This window comes from Oryza brachyantha, chromosome 5 (genome assembly GCF_000231095.2).
Source record: "Oryza brachyantha chromosome 5, ObraRS2, whole genome shotgun sequence".
Lineage (NCBI taxonomy): Eukaryota > Viridiplantae > Streptophyta > Magnoliopsida > Poales > Poaceae > Oryza > Oryza brachyantha.
The window spans coordinates 14,222,433-14,241,993 of NC_023167.2; the positions used below are offsets into that span (position 1 = coordinate 14,222,433).

The window sequence follows — 19,561 nt, forward strand, 5'->3', positions numbered from 1 at the left end:
AATGGTATTTTTTACTTTGTTAATTACTTGATTAGTAGTATTTTATAATTTTGTTTTTTTAAATAAAGATCATAATAAAAAGGACAATATTACCCCTTTAAATTTCTACTATACCTAATATTATTGGTAGTATAATGTACTCTCAGTCGTCCGATAAAAATAAATCAACAGTATAGATTAAATTCTTCTTACAATTAAAATACACTAGAGTCAGCCCCTCCTTTGAAAACCTGCACTAAAACAAATAGTAGGGACAGAGGAAAAACTTAGGTGTGGTGGTAGAGTTATAGTTGCATTTTCTGCTCTCTTTTAGTATTGCGGTGAGTTAACATAATCTCGTGTAGGGCACCAACGTGAAGATATTTTGGTATTTGGTAAACTGCTTTTATCTAACTATTATATGTTAAAAACAATAGTATTATATAAAACAATTAAGAAAAACACGATATTCGATATTCGGTAATACATTTAACCTAACTAATACTCAACTCATAAAACTAACTAACAATTACTACATCGGAGGAGTATTGAGGATGGAGCAAAGTTTTCATTCCACAATAATTTAGAGCATAAGACAGCCATCAATAAGGGGGTTTTGCCTGGCCAACTAGACAAATTTAGTAACGTGGAGCGAGAGGAGAGATAAATACATTGGCTTAACATCAACTCTTAGCTTCTACTACCACAAGAGAATTTTTTCTTCATGAGGATTGAGAAGAAAAGGAAGATTAGTACAAAAAACTATTTTAGTGGGTTTATGCTTAGAGCCATTAATTATTTGTTAACCGTTCGAGGAGGATAGTCTATAGATGACATGTATTGTCTAAGAGACTATATTAGGCTCTATTATTTGAACATGCTTCATTTACAATAAGTATAATATAATATACAACATAACAACGACAAAAATATTCCGTGTCCACCTGACTTCAATATCTCAACTATCCATATTTATGGAAAAAAACCGATAAAAATTTTGTGAGATCCATAAACTCAACTTCAGATCAAACTATAAAGTGGATGCTTGAGGATCAGAATAGGCCATCACATCAGTGTAGTCCATGCAATTATTGTCTCATCTGCCTAACCCAAAAAAATTTGTGAAGTACATTCTTTGTTCTATAATATAAATAATTCTAGTATCTAAATTTTGTATCAAAATATAGGTATTTATTATACTATTTATAATATTATTTATCACATTAATTACTTCTTATTTATTTTTTTCTTATTTTATGCCCACTTACCATGTACCTCACGTTCCCACCATCATACATTTCTCATTTATTAAATGACACTATAGTCTTTTCCTTGCAATCCTCATATCTGCTTAAAAAACCTAGATTATTTTGTTATAGTTAGTTCCTGGCATTGCAATGATCAATTTCTCTTGTCAAAAGTTGCATCAAAGAAACACGGCTTGATTCAACAAATGCTACAATCAATTAGTTTTTTTTTCTGCGGTCTTAGTTTCCGTTATGGGTGCAAAATTGTATACGTCTTTGAGCTCTCCGAAACTTTTCAGCCCCTTTATGCTCAAAATCAATTTTGGAACGACGAAATGATTATGAAAAATCAGCAATAATAAATAGAGATCGGCCGCGGTTATTTGAGGTCACGGCCGACCTTAACTAGAATCGAATTCCTGCATCAATTCCAGCCCAGAAGATCTGCCCACCAGTCCGTCGTGCTGCACTCTACGAGCTCCTCGTCGTTGCCTCTCTGCCTGTGCTGCGGCTGCGGCTGCTGCAGCATGGAGCCATCGCCGTCGCCGCTGGACGAACTGCCGTCGTTTGGTGGGCTCCTTTTTCTCTTCTGACCCTTCCCCCCTTCAGCATCCTCGTCGGCAAACGCAGCCGCGGTGGACGACGACGGCGCTGGGTTGTTCCTGCTGCTGCCACCTCCGGCGGCGGCCACCGAGGAGCTCGGCCGGCGATCGAACTGCCGGGGGCACCCTGACCTGGTGTACAGCCGGCACAAGCTGAACTCGCTCCTCGTCTGCAAAATGATCGAACAAACATAAACGGTTATTGATCAGCTGCTCTGGCCTCTGGATAGGTATTATGTGATTATATCCCAAGTCGCAGTTTCCCTCACGGCTCGTGCATCTACAGTTAGGTAGACTATCACCAGACATCAGCTAGCTAGCATACAAGATCACGATCACCATTGCAAGTAGAGCATAAAGGAATATGTTTTGGAATGAGACATGATTGATAGTATTGCAACTTGACCATGGTGTTGGGTTTTTTTTATATAGGTTCGGATAAAAAGAGGCATTTTTAATTTACCTGGAGATAAGGGTTTGGTGCCGGGGCAGTTGCATGCGCGGCGGCGGCGTCTGAGTCGTCGTCTCCCTCGAAGGCTCTGTACTCGTTCATCTTCCACTTGGTCTTGGACCCCGCCGGCGCGCGGCCGCGGTAGAACACCATGGTCTTCTTGGTCCCGATGGGGCGGCCGTCGGCCGAGTAGACCCACCCCGGCGTGCCGGCCGCCTTCCAGTACCCCGACGGCGTCGTGCGGCTCGGCCGCCCGCCCCGCGCCTCCCGCTCCTGCCGCGGGCAGAAGTAGAACCACGGCTCCTCGTCGCCGGTCCACGCGCCTTGGTGCACCTCTGCAGAACGCACAATCAACGTACCCGACCAATCAGCAACCATTAGCCGCGGCCCGCACACATTGCACGGCAAGCGGCCGGCGTGTCTAGCTAGGGGTGTGAACTAATGAACTGTGAAGACGACGTGGCGTGCCTGGGAGCTGCCATGGATCGAGCGAGCAGACGTCGGCGACGGGGATGACGCGCTCGATGTCGCGGCAGCGTCGGCCGTCGAGCTTGTGCCGGAGGTAGAAGCACACCAGCTCCTCCTCCGTCGGGTAGAACCGATACCCCGGCGGCAGCTCTCCCATGGTACAGGCCAGGCCACCAGGTACCGCCGCCAATCGATCTCAACCAATCCACTCCAGCAGCCAGCCGGACGCCGGTGATGTACGATGATGATGATCGATCGTCTCTCTCGTGGCTAGCTAAGGAGATCGTACAGATCGATCGAGTGAGTAGTACGCTTCTAGGGTAAATCGTGTGCCGGCCGGCCGTGAGGCTATATAGGATGCGGGGGGAGGTGGTCGTCGGTTGACATGGCGAGGGTTAATCGGGGAGAAAATTTCAGCTGCTGGTCGGCGTGGAAACCAAGTTTTGGAGTGTGGAGGTCGCATCCCTAGCAAATGGTGCGGTCGAGTACGACGCGTGTAGTGGCGGGAGCCGGGAGGGGAGGAGGGAGAGGAGGACTGGGTCAGTATTATCATTCTGTGATTTCTTTTATTAATAATCACTCGCTTCAACCCTCTGGTTAGGGCTTTAACGACGAATTTAGTCCCACTCCGTCTCAATATAAATACATTTATACATTTATAGCACTGCAGAGATAAAATAGTTACAAAGAAAAAATAAGCTAGATATCCCTCATTAAACAAAGGAATTGTATGGAGTGATAGGTATTTAAAGGTAAAATAGATCAAGTTTAGAAAATGAGGTGATCGATGGGATAACGCTAAATAATACAAATTTAAAATTTAGAAATACACTTATTATGATAGAGAGGTAATAACTAATTAGTTGTCTTCGCTATCCTTGCTGTGGGCCTGTGACATCAGTAATCAGATAGCTACCCGTAGCACGGCCGCACTGCATTATAGAAGAAGTAACATCACGACAAGAAAATTCGTGTCTTGTGTGTACTTTTTTACATTTGAAAAAGAAAGAATGTAAAGTACTCATTGTAAACTATAGCTGCCTTTGTAATTTATTTGACCTACAAAGATATCTTAAACTATAAAGTTAGCTGTATTTTTGATAGAGCGAGTAAAAAACAGAGATAACTTGAGGATTTTCCCTATCAATTTTAAGCCCCTTGGCGTGTGGACTCTTCAAATGGGAACGGTTGCATATATAAACAAAGAAATGCAAATTTTGGACCATGCATGTTTGGTTTTATGTTAAAATTAGCCTTACAAAGTTCTAGTGTTATCATTTTTTTATTTTTTATAAAATATATTAACATTCTCTGGTTAAGTTAGAAGTATATGGTACTATATGGTTTTGATGTCTTACTAAATTTTCTAAAAGAACACAACTATATTTTACCAATTAATACCACACTAGGGGTTCAAACTCCATTTATATCATAAAAGTAGTTTTTCTAGTAAATAAATCTTCCATAAGTTACTTACCCTTCGGTTTCAATTTTTTTTTTTGCTGTTGACTAGTATAATTTTAACTTCAACTATCAATAAATATCGAATAGTTAAACTTTTATGTACGAAAAGTTTTATAATTTTATCTTTTTTTTGAACAAAAAGATTTATAATTTTATCTAGGATGCAACATATATATCAGTTCTGGAAATTAAAAGGATGAACTCTCAAATTTTCAAGATGATGCAGTTTTTCCATTTTACGTAGAAAACTTTTCATCACCTGTAGCTGTTTGGTGGAGGCACCATCAAACAGTTGCTATTAATGATTAAAGCAGCTGTATTAAACATTAACCCATAAAACTGTTAGTTTCTTGACCACTTGAATGATCCATAGTACTTGAGTATATATTATACTCCACTAATAGATACAGTTTGTGACCTGCTCTCTAATCAAGATCTTGCCGTACAGCGTACCGCGTACAACCTCTGATGTAAAATAAACGAATTTACGTGTTTTTAGATAAAATTTTTAACTTTTCGTCTTATTTAAAATTTTTTTATAATTAATATTTTTATTGTTACTCCATCATAAATAGCACTTTACATACGACTAATTTTTTTAATTTTTTAATAAATTTTTCAAATAAAACGATAGTTAAACGCTGGACATACAAAATCCAAAAATTATTTTTTTTTGACGGAGTAGTACAGCAGCCAGGAATCAATAAATGCTTAACCATAGACCACGACCCATGGTCTCAGATAAGATAAGAGAGAGGAGAGAGACCATGGCCATGGAAAGAGACGTCACCGATTCCGACACATCAAACGGGGTTGACTGTGGTAAAGGTATAACTACAACGTTGAGTACTGCCGTCGATAGGTTAGGGGGTGTTTAAGGCCTCGTTTAGTTAGCAAAAATTTTTGGCAAAAATATCAAGTCGAACGCTTGTCCGAATGTTCGAAGAGGTTTTCGGACACAAATAGAAAAACAAATTTTAGATACCGTCTGAAAACCACGAGACGAATCTTTTGAGTTTAATTAATCCATCATTAGCACATATTGGTTACTGTAGCACTTATGGCTAATCATGTCCTAATTAGGCTCAAAAGATTTATCTTACGATTTTTCCTATAATTATGTAATTAGTTTTATTATTCATGTATATTTAATGCTTCATTTAGGTATCCAAAGATTAGATGCGGTGTTTTTGGAAAAAGTTTTTACGAACTAAACAGGACCTGTTTGCAAAAACAAAAATTTTTGCAGTCACATCACACGTTTGACTAGATGTCGGAAGAAGTTTTCGAACATGAATGCAAAAACAAATTTCACGGCTCAACCAAAAACTGCGAAACGAATCTTTTGAGCCTAATTAATCATGAGATTTGTATCACGGTAGCACTTATGACTAATTATGAGATTTGTATCACGGTTTCTTCCATAACTGTGCAATTAGTTTTTTGTTTCATCCATGTTCAATACTCCATTTATGTATCCGATGATTCGATGTGATGTTTTTAGGGGAAATTTTTCGCAACTAAACAGGGCCAAAAATTAACAAGAACTCCAGGATAATTCATGTTGAGTGCGGTAAAGGTAACTATAACGTTTTTTCACCTCTAGTTAGGTTTATAAGTTAATAAGTTAAAATTAAAATTTTAAACTTAAATTTAGAGTTGATTTTAGTCTTTCTCATTCTAGTTTATTTTTTAATATTTGCTTTTAAATCGGTAAGAACATGTATATAAAAGTTTTATTCACAACTATTTTTATTTATAAATATGTTGTTTGACTTTGTTACTGGAAAAAAACCAAACATTCACCTACTATAATTAGAAATAAATCTTGAATGTCATTTCTGTGGAGGTAGCTAAAGAGAACCATCGTTCAGTACAATAGTTGGTACACTAGTAACATCATAATGTTGCAGGCTAGTGTTAAGAATTTCTTGAGCAACTAACAATTTAATACTCCTCGATCCGTTCTCGAATATTAATTGACGGCGGCACTATTTAAGTTTAAACTTTGACCACATTATTTAACATATTTTTAAAGTATTAGCATCATAAAGATAACAATACAACTACCATTCAATAATATAATATAAACATTAAGATTAATTTATGGTTAAAGTGAGGTGATGGTACTTAATGGAACAGTAGAGCTAATATTAAGCTCAACTATATTTCTTCTATTTCTTTCGATCACCTATGTATTTAATGGATATATTTTGGAACATGTGTAGGGCTATGAAAACTAACACTCCTCTTTTTTTTCTCCTCTCTATCTATGCTTATAGTTAGCTCATAATTAACCTACTAGCTAGTTCCTATGTCTTTTTTTATTTGACGCCTGATCATTTGTCTTGTTCAATAATTTTTATAATTATTCATTATTTTATTATGATTTAATTTATTACTTAAAAACTTTAAGAATGATATATAATTTTTTCACATATTTGCAAAAAAAATTGAATAACAAAATTATCATGCGGTCTTATTCAACTATTATGCTTGCTATATATAAGGACTTGGTGGGGAAAGAAATTATTATGGAGGCAAACTGAGGACCCTTTTTGGATAGGACGGTTTTTAAACAAAAATTGAGCAACTGACCTTTTCCAACTAAAATTCTACAAATTACCTATATTCTGAGTAGACCATGAGCACTAGAAATAAAAACATATTGTACGATTCTTCAAGAAAATGCATAGAGAAAATATCTAGAGGTATAAAATTTTCAATGTAATTTCTAAGGCCCTGTTCGTGGGTGAGATGGATAAAATAACTTATCTGGTCCGAAAAACGTAGCAATAGATTATATGATTAAGGGTCTGTTTGGTAGAGCTCTGAACTCCAGATCCTAGCTTCAAACTCCAACTCCAATGAGAGCTGCTTCTGTGGAAGCTGGAGAGCAGATCAAAACTATTTGACTAGCTTGGTCTGCTCCAGAACTCCTAAAAGAGAGGATACAGAGTATATTGACAATAATACCCTTGTGGATCATATGGAGTCATGATTAAGCCATAATTTAATTATGTTTCTTTTTCATATAATTAAATACCGATTATTTTTTTAATTTGAACGACACAATTATATGGTTACAAAATCCTATATGACATTTAACATATAATATAAATGTTTAGTACCTGAGTGGCAAATTCGAATAATTATAATAAAATAACAAATGATAGTGGGTCTTTTGGCGTGGAGTGGAGCTGTGGAGTAGCAAAAACCCAGCTCCACCCTGTAGTTTATTTTTTAGGAGCAGCTCCGCTCCAAAAAAGTAGAATTTGTACCGTTTGGCATAACTTCGGCTCTAGATAAGTTAGAGTTGGGAGCTAGAGCTGTGCCAAACGAGCCCTAATTAATTATTAATTATTAAAAGAATATGAAATATACTAATATAATTTTTTAAAACAACTTTCCTATAGAAAACTTTTATAAAAAATACACTATTAGTAGTACGGAAAGCGTGCGCGTGGAAAACGAGAGGGATAAAATAACTTATCCATCTCCCGAACACGGCCTAAGTACCTCTGGAATTAGTGTCTACTAGGTTTCTGCATTTAGAAAATACGGTACCTCGTTCTGGAGGATGAGAAAAGGCTAATAAAAAGAAGAGCAAGTTATTCTGTCATAATAATTTAAGAATTTTTTACCAATTCTACGATGGTATATCTCAAAGTATCATATTTTTCAGATAAAAACTTTATATTTTCAGTTAGTATGTATCTCAAATTAGCAAAAAATATACATAAAAAATTTGGTATTCCAATATGTTTTATTAGGGACCGCAAAAATATATATAATTTAACCATCGTATGGGTTCAGTTTAGGGTATATACAACAGTAAGACAATAGTCATCTATATACATTCATGTCAGATTAATTATCCTACGTGACATCATTAACATAAAAAAACTTGAAAGGTATCTGTTCGTTCATCTAGAGCCTATTTGGTTGCTTGTATCAGTTTAACACGGCCCGTATGAGCCATTCAGGCTGACTCTGGCCTGGATAGGTGGGTGCAAATGAAGTTGTTTGGTTGGTGTATCTGTAAGTCTTTATACCCTAAGATGTTGTTTGGTTGATTATCTCCTCTTTTATGGTTTATAGGTCAAAATTATTCAAACAATCCAGCAAATAAAATAGCACATATATTAATTAACTTTTTTTATCATTCCTACAGCAGCAGCATCAGCGTGGTAAAAAATAGCACATATATTAATTTTATCATTCATACAGCAGCAGCAGCAGCGGCGGCGTGGTAATGGAGCCCAGGAGCATGGAGTACTTCACCGCGCTGGCCGACGAGTCCCCGGCCACGGCCGTCGCGCTCGCCGTCGCCGCCGCGCGGACGGGCGGCCGTGTGGCCTGCGTCCGCGACGACGCGCGGAACCTCGACGGCGTCAGGCACCACATCCACCGCCATGATAGCTTGGCGCGCTACGGCGGCGTGCTCAGCGCCGATCCAGCGACGGGCGGCGGCGTGCGGCGCGGATCCGGCCACGGGCGGCGTCGTGCCCACGGATCCGGCGACGAGCGACGGCGTGCGGCGCGGATCCGGCCACGGGCGGCGTCGTGCCCACGGCGTGCGGCGCGGATCTAGTGACGGGCGGCGGCGGGCGGCGCGGCGGCAGTGGATCCAGCGAAGACGACATCGGAGACAACGGGGCGACGACGACGGCCGCGACGACTGAGGAGCGACGGCCGCGACGACGATGAGGCGACGACGGCCAAGGAGCGACGCCCCGACGACGACCGCCTGCACGAGATGCAGGCAACCAAACATACATCTCTCTATCTCTCTGCTCCACTGGTGCGAGCCAAGTCCCATGCACGCAACCAAACACCCTCTACTGTTTAGTCCCATCACACGTGCTCCTGTATTGGTTGCATGTAACAAATATAAAACATAGAAGATGATGTATTAAATATTAAGAGACAGTTAAATAGACATTTATTATATAAGCTGTTTGATTGTTTATTTTGTTGTATATATATAACTTATAGCAGCTGTGTACAGCGTCGTATATGACCTTAGTGAATCTCTACTATAAAGTTCCTTAAAGTTCCGGGTATTAACCAAATCTCATACCGCCAACTCCGTTACCCAACGAAACGCGTAAACACACGGTCTATGTCAACCTTACCGCGCACGGTTCGGGTGTACTTATCGATGGAAATTGAGGGGACTACGAGACGAATAAAGGGAGGTCCACGCGTTACAACAACAACAACTGCTGTTTCTTTCCTCTATTCTTCTTCATGCGTTTTCTTCTTTTTCAAGTTTTTAACGAGTCATACTACTCCTACATGACAGTCCAAATCAAAAGCGTCAAGTGAAGCAGTGGAGACATGGCAATAGTAGCACTAGTACCATAGTGCTGTCGTCCAAATGGCCCAGCAACCATACGGAATTCCGCAGATCGACTACTAGCACCTGCTCCTGCATTAAGATGAGTATAATAGTCATTTTTAGTCCGTTCGACTTTTCTCCTTTCATTCTGCTACAGGTTGGTTCTGGTCTGTAATCGAAGGTTGGTTACCTCTGCCGTAAAATTCGATATCGTAAGTTATTTGTACCTCTGCGTATCAAATTTTGGGATGTAAATTTATGAACATAGATGTACTTTTTCAAGAATAATAATTTTTTTCTTCTAATATCCGTTTATAAAATACATTATCTAGGTTTATAGCTAAAAAACATAACCCCTTAGGAATGGAGATAGCAAGAAATTAATATACAATGACATTACTTCCTTTGGCAAATATACGCTTATTTCTTAATCAAGTTAGTTCCTTTCTAGCTATAGATGAAAGATGAAAAATTATTTAATTTTTGTGATAGCTATTTAATTGTTTAAACAATGGTATTAACTCTATAAAGTTAAAAATCTACTTGAGAAAATTGAGATAATAAATTTTTATATGAAAACTTTTTGAAAAAAACACACCGTTTATACTTCAGAAAACAAGAAAAAGAATTAGAATAATCTAAAGAAAGAACACAACCTTAACATTATAAAGTAAAAAAGCAACGTTTCTTACAGTTCTCTGCATTATATTAGACCATTCATTGCATACTAATCCAGTGGATGTTATTACTCTTACCTCATTAGAGGTAACACTAATAATATTGTGCTCTTTTGTGAAGATGAAGATGTATAAGAAAGATTATCTAATTTCTTCATAGCTTTTTAATAACAGAAATAATGGAATAAACTACTAAAAAGTTAAAATGTACTTTAAAAGGTAACTTCTATATAAAAACTTTTAAAAAAACATATTATTTAACCGTTCGGACAACATGCGTACAAAAGTCGAGTAAAAAGTTAAGAAAAATTTAACGGACAAACACAACCTTAGTTTCATCTTTTTAAATTCAAATTACAATGTGCATATGTATTTTTTTTATAAAAAGTCTGAACATCTTATGTATATCCACATTTTGAATTATTGTTTCAAATTATGTAGTGAATTTCAATACAATTCATATATATATATATATATATATATATATATAGCACATCAATATTCCGAGCTTGTTTTATCTGAAAACTTAAGTCTTTCGAAATCAAAGCAACATTTACCATAAAATTTTCAAATATTTCAGAATCCAAACAAAATGATATCTGAAATCATGGACATGCACGTGTAGAACTTGTGTTTTTCTTGCACTGCCCCTAATTAGTTTTTGCATGCATGCATTAATTAGAATTACGCTCTCTTTGGTTTAGGTGACTAATCCATTAGTCTATTTATTTTAGTCTCTAAAAACCCAAACAGGAGTGACTAAAATTATATTAGTCTATTAGTCCCTTTCATAGGTACTTATTGGAACTAAAACTTCCTTTCACACCAACCCCCAACAAAAATTTCTATATATGATACACTTTTAGTCTCTTTTAGTCGCTCTAACCCAACAGTAGGGAAAGATTTTAGTCCAGAGACTAATTTTTAGTCCTAGAACTAAATAACCAAACACCACCTTAAAAAGTGCAATTATTTACATTAGTGCTTTACTTTTAAGCTTATATTTAAATTTAGAAAGTGCAGTTATGTGCATTATTGCTTTACTTTTGTGTTAATATTGATTTGAAAACATGGTAACGGAAATTGAGGAATAATTACGTTTTGGCTTATTAGCCATATGATTTTTTTACAAAAAATAATTCTATTAAAAAGTTTCTTTTAAAAATCAAATAAAACATTTTTCCTAACTAATACTTAATCAAATTATATATTAATCATATTTCTCGTTTCGTGTGCCGCTAATAAGGCTAAACCTACCGGGACAAAAAAAGAACATTGCCTAAGTTAAATTTGGTTTTACTTTTCTGTTTTTTATTATTTTAACTAGCTCATGTTTTTTTTCTTAATATAAGTCAGGTATACGATGTGCTGGGCGTCTTCGTAAAAAAACGAGAACCAGCGAGAGCGAGTGATCTGACCTCGACGTGGTCGCTTGCCTCCGGCTGCGCGCTACTCGGCTTCCACCGCGAGACAGCTAGTCGGCGAGGACGACAGCGTCCTGCAGGCCCCTCGGCCATCCATCCGTCGATCGCGGACGCCGCGACCCGGTCACTGCACGTATGGAGTGCAGTGCTCGCGCTGTCACGGAAAAGCAGAGAGCACCGCACCGATCCCGCTTGCTCGATCTCACTTCTCGCCTTCACCTACCCACGCACGCGTACGTGCCCATTCCGGTATCGTTATTAGCAGGTGACAGCTCACGGCTGCGACCCACGCACGCGTATGTGCGCGCGCGCCGGCAAGTACTACTACTACTAAAAGTGCAGTGCTTTGCGTGTGACCCGGTCTATTATAGTCTCGATTTACCCTACTATTCCGTGCAAAAAAAATTTTCTGAGCTCACTGTAAAGTACTATTTATATTTATGTTTTATCATATAATAATAATAAAGATATTGATTGTAAAAAATAAAACAAAGAGTCAAAAATTCTATGTAAAAGCTCAGAAATTCGTTTATTCTGACACGGAGGTCGTACGTGTAGTCACCCGTTACCGATGAGCCACCCTTTCCGTATGGTTTTTTTCCTCGAAAAGATGCTAAATAATATATTTGTAAATGAATAAATAATTTATAAATAAAAATTTATATATATATGTTTTTAATATTTAAAGTAATAGCTGAAAAATAAATTGCAATGAAAAAAATCTAAATTTAAAATTAAAAGTTTAGTAACGAGTCATGTTAACCCACAACCCACTAATCGAGTTCTATTCGAAAGAGACGGGGAAGTAAAGGTCCAAGTAACGGGGGAAGAGACACCAGCAAGGCAGAGAGGTGCGGTCGGTGTGCTGAATGGTCGGGTCGAAGGGAAGATGAGCAGGACCGTTCCTAAACTCTTAGGTGCCAGGAGCAAGATGAAAATAAAAGTTCTATTTTTTTCGAACATACGGTTATTTTATGGATTTTGAGAAAATATTTGATATCTCGAGATATATAGCATATGAAGGTATCAAGTTTTTTATTAGAAAATATGGTAACTCAAAATACCATTTTATCAACGATGGTTAAAAACTGAATATATACTATATAAAAATTTGTACCTTTAGTTACAAAATGTAATATTTGATTTGTTTAATACTTTCTCCATGCCAAATAAGTGACCACTTAAGAGAGAGAATAATTTATGAGCGCAGAAAAATAACCAGATGGTCCTTATTAAATGAGGGATGTCTATGAATTTCGGGTAGTTTGGGTTAAAACAAAAAGATAATTAAAGAGATCATATATTTTCGGATGAAATTTAAATACAAAGTAGTCACTTATTTTAGAAGGGGGAATTATATCATAAAACATCTATCTACCTTTACTTATGGTAACTGAAAACTATAAAAGAGCTCTCACGTTAAACATAAAAGTTTGGCTATTAATTTTGATAGAGCAATTATCTTGACCATAGGTTACTCCAAAAGTTTGTGCTAAACAAATCATGTTATTGAAAGTAGTATGGACTCTAATTTGATAATTCTGAAATTCGTAATTAGCAACATGATATCATATACCCATCTTGGACTCTCAATTTAGCATTTTATTAATTTATTTATAAAATTATTAAAATAAAAAATTTTAACTTTCATGGACTTTTATTTTATATAAATAGCTATAGTTTCAAATATAACCAATATGATTAATATGGTATTAGAATTTTAATATTTGGTGATTGGTACCACTAATACGTAACAATCGAATTACTAAGACAATATTCATGCCCTGAATTTTTGTTTCGATGGTAAATACTCCCTCCGTCTCATAAACATTCCCTCCTCGATGAAAGAAAAATATCCTACAAAAACTTCAATTTTTAGTAATCATTGCTTTTAAAATTGAGAAAGCATGGGATAAATTTATTGAGGTCGGAGAAAGTGTGAGATAAATGCATTTGAAATGAAAAAAAAAGGAAATATATTGGTATGTGCAAGATATAAAAAAATATTTTTTTTGAGACAGTCAGTAAGCCACTGACCGACTACATCTTGATATAAGCGATGCCGGAATGAATTTTATTATTGAAAAGAAAAAAAAACATTACACGCATGGTAGAGCCATTTCGACAGCTACCCATCGTATCACCCGCGGTAAAAGACATTACAACAGTACCCCTCACTTAACTGTACGTACCAGTCACCTTCATGCAGGCGACGCAAGCGGTGAATTCAAAGGCGAGATGGGGACCGGTGGGAGAATGGCAGCCTTATCTTTTGTCATTTTCTTTTTTAAAAAATAGAATATATTTTTAAAAAAATAATAATTTATAAAAAAATTATATATGTGTATTTAATGATTTAAAAGTAAAACCGACTTAAAAAAACTCTAAAATTAACTCTAAATCTAAATTTAAAGTTAAAATTAAAATAATTGAGGGCAGGGGCGAGTACGTTTTATCATCCCTGCCACGAATGTGGTCCATCGTCATCGACCGATCCGACGGTAGATCGGCGAGCATCGCGTTTCCGAGGGAGCGGAAAGGGTGGCGTGTTGACCCGATGGATGGGTGGTTTTTTCCGCGCTTTTGCTGCGTCAACGGCATACGGGATGGTACAAATCATACAACAGGCTGGCAGCTTGGAGCGTCAAGCGCTTGACCGTGTGGAGAGCTAGCTAATAGCTCGGCCGCTTGACAAACCGTGGAAAAGTAGTTCCGGTGGATGATCCGGCCGCAGACCGGCACGAATGATACGTGCGAGTGCGACTACTGGACAGCTGTGTCCTGGGAGGAAGCCACACGCGCTCGATGCGGTTGTCTTTTTTTTTTAACAAGATCTTGAGATCCAGCGACTTTAATTAACTCACGTAGGATTAATTCCTAGTATGATTTAATGCGTCCGTATAAGAATATAAATATTTTTAAATTATTAAAATAGAAAATAAAGTTGTAAAGAAAAGATCATATTATCACTTAATGGATGACAAAATGAATGGGGGTGTTACGTAGATCTGACATTGGGTAGGGTATTGGGTAACAAATATCCATACCCAAATTTACCCATACATGTTTTAACGAAAATTGCCTATATCTAAATTAAATGGGTATTACTTAATGGGTATGAGTAATCAACAGGTAAGGCAAGAGACATACGTAGATCCCAAATGAAGAAATTGATCGAAATTTGCACAAACTTGCTCTTTTACATAATAAATCATTCCACCAAATTTCAGTCAAATTTAATAAAATTTTAGAGTGTAAATGCAAGTTTAAAATTTTTAGGTCTGAGTTTATACGTAGTACGAATAAAACGGGTAATACCCTTCCCAAAATCTCAATGGATAATTATTTTTTATTCATACCATACCTAAATGACATAGGTATGGATATGGGATGGTTAATGAACAACCCGTGGCAGGTCCAGTTGTATGGTATGTAGGAATAAAATAAAAATAATTTTAAATATAAAGTGATGGATGTGACCAATAATATTGTAAATAGTGTTATAAATATTTATGTCGTAATATAAGGTTTGAATTTTAGAAATAGTCGTTAAACTCCTACTTACCTCCGGCTAATAAGGGTGGTCTGAATTAAATGAAACACAAGCACATCGACCGTGTTTTTTATTTTTATTTTGTTATCTGTTCATGTATGCTTCACATGTTCGGAGGGAGTGACTTCTATTTCCGTCAGATTGTTCATGTATATAGCTTAGTATTCCTTCAAAAAAAATTAAGTTATCAACTTTTGAGTCTGCTTTTAATTTGTCTTATTAAAATATATAACTATTAATTATTTTGTTATAATTTAATTTAATATAAAAACAACCCAGGTGGTTCAGTGGTTGCGCCCACGATGGACCTACCTATTAGGCAGGATGGGCCGATCGGCCCAGCTAGACCCTACCACGCTCCTCAACTACAGACCCTCTCCAAGTACAGCATCGCACAGCTACTCCCTCTCCCTCTCCCTCTGTCAAAAAAAAAATCAATTCTCCGATTTCCGTGTCTAACGTTTGACCATCTGTCTTATTTGAAAATTTTTCAGAAAATTAAAAAAAATTAGTCACATGTAAAATACTATTCATGATTTATCATTTAATAAAAACAAAATTATCGATCGCAAAAAAATTTAAATAAGACGAAAAGTTAAAAATTATATGTGAAAAGTGAAAAATTGGTTTATTTTGGGACGGAGGGAGTAGCTATCATCTGCCAGCCTATATAAGCAACCTGTGAAATTAATAAAGTATTACCAACTAGGCATGACTACATGAGACAATTGATCCAACTTTTCATCTCCGATTTCGTGACAATACGTGTCATCCCATTTCTGTCGCTTGCCGCTCCTGCTCATCGTCCCCTCCATCTTCCGTTGTGCCGCCAGTTGCCAGTTTACATGCGTCGACGATGTGCCATGCAAGAGCACAAGGATGTGTGGCAACGCCTCCGCCAGTCTGGTCTACCTTGCGGCATCCATAGCATTGTAGTGGGCATTTTTGGCTTGGGCTAGAGGCGACTTCAGTGGCCTCCACAACTCTGTCTCTGCCAGCCGCTATCCACAATGTTGTTATCTCCCGTACACGATGTAGTATGTCAAGCACCAAGCGGGCGGGATGAAGACGAAGTAAGGCAAGATATGCATCAATGCATCATGTCCGATTATCTTTATCGAGCATCTTCGCAGCATCTTAATTTTACTGTTACGTCGCCACGGTGTATAGAGAGGTTGGAGACTAGTGGTCCGACTTCCCCTCCACGCATCCGGTCCAACCACCACGACCCACGGGAGAATGTTAATGGTATTTTATATATTTTTTTGAACAGAATCCTAGACCAATTTCAGTAAGTACCCATAATTTACAAAGAGTTCAGAATCTTCAAGCGGACAAAGAGCAGCGTGTTCTCTGAATTTTATGCTCAGAAAGTCAAGAGATAAATACGTACGAAACAAAATTTAAACTACACAGTTTGGCCGAGTGGTCTAAGGCGCCAGATTTAGGCCCACAGCTGTCAGTTTTTTTCGTCGAGTGTAGAGAGGTGAGCTGACACCCAGAAACAGGCCCGGCCCTGGGGCTGGGCGAGCGGTGCAACCGCCCAGGGCCCCGCCGAGCTTTAGATATTTTCCGTTGTTAGTGATGTACTACATCCTACGTGTCATACAACAAATGATTTTCTATTCATTAATTCATAGCACTAGAAGCTGTTGTCTCTAGGTATGGTGAACAACTCTTCTACTAGTATTTTTCTTTAAGCAGCAGCATCTTAAATTTTTTTAGACTTGTGGTAATATTAATAGAAAATAAAATCGTTGCTATTTTATGTTTTCACAATCTAATAAATACTCGCTCTGGTTATAAATATTTAACTTTTGGGTCAAGATTCGATCAAACATAAAAAAATTTATCATCAAATTTACATTAGAATAAGTTTATAAAAACAAATAAATTCATGATATTATGTTTGTCCATTTCGAGGCAAATCGATATATATGATTTATTTTACTTGTGACAAACATGCAACTATGATTAATTTAAAATGGATAGTCATAGTTTTAGAGGCCTTAATTTTTATCTCGCCCTAGACCTCTAGAATATCAGGACCGGCCCTGTCCAGAAATATCCAAATTTCTACAGAACCACTTGGCAGCTCATCAATTCTCGCCCGTTTCGCGCACAGATTTTCGTCACGAAAACTTCGCCCAGGACGAATCGAGCAATTGCATACAAAAATCAAAGCCTTCCGGGATCGCACCGGCACCAATTTCTCGCCTTTTCCGTGCATTCGCGCGCCTCATATATAAACGATCCTACGAGCAGTACGTGCGCGGCGTCGTCACCAGCTTCTACACTGCCATTCGATCGCTTCAGCTCCAGCTTCGAGGTTGCATTGTACTCTCGAAGTGAAGTGAAGCTGCGTCGTGCGCGCAAAGGCTACGTACGATCCATGGCTGCGTCGCTGTCAGGTGCTCACTTGGCCTTCTTGTGCTCGTTGGTGGTGGTGGCGGCGGCGGCAGCGCCGCCGACGTCAACGCCGACGCTATGCCGTCACCTGCACGCGCCCGTCCCGGCGCCGTCGTCGTCGCCGCCTGCGGGTGCAAGGATCCCCAAGGCGGCGCAGGACGCCATTGCACCTGCCCCGTCGCCCGAGGCTGACAGCCAGAGTAATGCTGCAGCTGCACTGCCGTGGTTCACCTGGCCGGCCGTCCTCGCCGGTGCCACCGGCGTCGCTGCTACGTTGATTATCTGAGCCTCTGAACACGCGACATTGATCACTTCGAATGTTCGGGATACACACTTTCCCACCTAATATTGGGGGCATTTAAAGTTGTGCCACTCTTCTTACGAGTGTTAGTTAATAGATTTGTTTCGATCCAAATGTCATATACTCGTAAAAGCCCATATGTTATAGATAACGAGTAATAAATCTGTTTTGATCATTAATAAGATTAGCAAAAGATTAAATTCCCCCTAATATCACTCTATCCATTGTAAAATAAATAAAACCAATATAAGACGTGATATATTCTACTAAGATACATACACATGCAGTGTAGATTTGTTTATTTTGGGACAGTACCTTCCGAGGATTGAAGAAAACTATCAGGATCAGGGCATATGCATAGGAAACTACCGTACTGTGACTACTGTCCGATCTGTGTTACCTGTTCTGCTGTTCAGTCAGAGTAGTTGCCTTCCTCATCGTCCGCTGAGCATCTCCAACGGCCTCTTCAAATTTAACTCTCTAAATATCTATTTGGTTACTCTTTTTTTTTTGTCAAGTCAAATTCATTTTCTACGACAACAGTCTCTCAATTCATCCTCTTTATTCTGAGTCTATGACATCGGGGACCCACATGTTAGCCTCTTTCTCTCCCTCTCCTCTCTCCACCTCTCTCTTTCTCTTTCTTTCTCTTTCTCTCAATGGCCGGTGAGACAGGGGCAGTGCGGCCCAGAGCGGCGGCGCACACGGACGGTAGCGGTCTCTGCGGCAGTTGGAGATCTGGAGAGAGGAGGATGGAGACGGCAGCGGTCGTGCTAGTCGAGCGGTGTCAATGGGAGACCGGGGGAGAGAGAAAGATAGTGGGCCCATGCATGGGGCCTATGTTTGGTAAGTGGAGTAGGTTAACTAAGTTTGGCAAGTGATACAGGGGATTTAGTCATCCGGATGGCTTGGATAATAGGATGGAGAAACTGTTGGAGCACGATTTTTATTCTAAATGGCTATATTTTGGTTTGGAGAGTGGGATGAAAAGGTTATTGGAGATGCTCTTAGCTTTCACGTTTCATTATCTCTTGCCCTTGGTATATTTTGCTAGAATTGAGATTACCTACTTTTGCCAGCATGACTGTAAATTTAGCCGTCATACTGACCATCGTTGGATTAAATAGCAGTGGTTTAGATGGAAAAAAAACACTGTTCAAAGAATTACGGTACCATTTACTATAGCACGTCCTCGTGAACGGTACTTTTAGTAAAACTGGATCGTTTAAATTTTGATCTAAAAATAGAGACAGTTTTAGACTATTAAACTTTCCGTCACTAGTCGATCTGTATGGGATCCCTATTCTATTGTATCTCATACTATAGGTCAAAGTGATATTCGGTTGTTACGAAAACAAATTTCTAATTTACTCCATCGGGTCAAATCTACGGTTGGCCTCACTCATTTACCTAGATTTCTCGTTTTTCGTGTGTATGCTTCTTGAATTGCTAAACGACGTGTGTTTTATGAAAATTTTCTATTGAAAAGTTGTTTTAAAAATCATATTAATATATTTTCTATTTTTATAATTAATAATTAATTAATCATGTATTAATCTATTACTATTTTTTGCACGATATCTAACAACCAACTGAACGCAGCATGAGTGTCTCGACTCGATTGACTATCGTGCTTTACTCT

At 38.2% G+C, this 19,561-nt stretch overlaps 1 protein-coding gene across 1 annotated transcript; it reads right to left on the bottom strand.

The window, feature by feature from the left end:
* Window positions 1-1,198: 1,198 nt before the first annotated feature.
* Window positions 1,199-3,091, bottom strand: LOC102701544 (NAC domain-containing protein 90-like). The gene is made up of 3 exons (XM_015837130.2): window positions 2,748-3,091; window positions 2,292-2,614; window positions 1,199-1,998 (listed from the first exon to the last, which is right to left on the bottom strand). Exons 1-3 carry the CDS (start codon window positions 2,902-2,904, stop codon window positions 1,651-1,653), a joined length of 828 nt encoding a protein of 275 aa, XP_015692616.2. The 5' UTR covers window positions 2,905-3,091; the 3' UTR covers window positions 1,199-1,650.
* Between the last annotated feature and the right edge of the window lie 16,470 nt (window positions 3,092-19,561).

Bases quoted from the DNA above. Each gene is read 5' to 3' on its own strand.
- LOC102701544 (XM_015837130.2), bottom strand. From the start codon at position 2,904: ATGGGAGAGCTGCCGCCGGGGTATCGGTTCTACCCGACGGAGGAGGAG. The intron at 2,615-2,747 runs GCACGCCACGTC...TGCGTTCTGCAG, and splicing joins CGATCCATGGCAGCTCCCAG to AGGTGCACCAAGGCGCGTGG. The intron at 1,999-2,291 runs GTAAATTAAAAA...ATCATTTTGCAG, and splicing joins CACCAAACCCTTATCTCCAG to ACGAGGAGCGAGTTCAGCTT.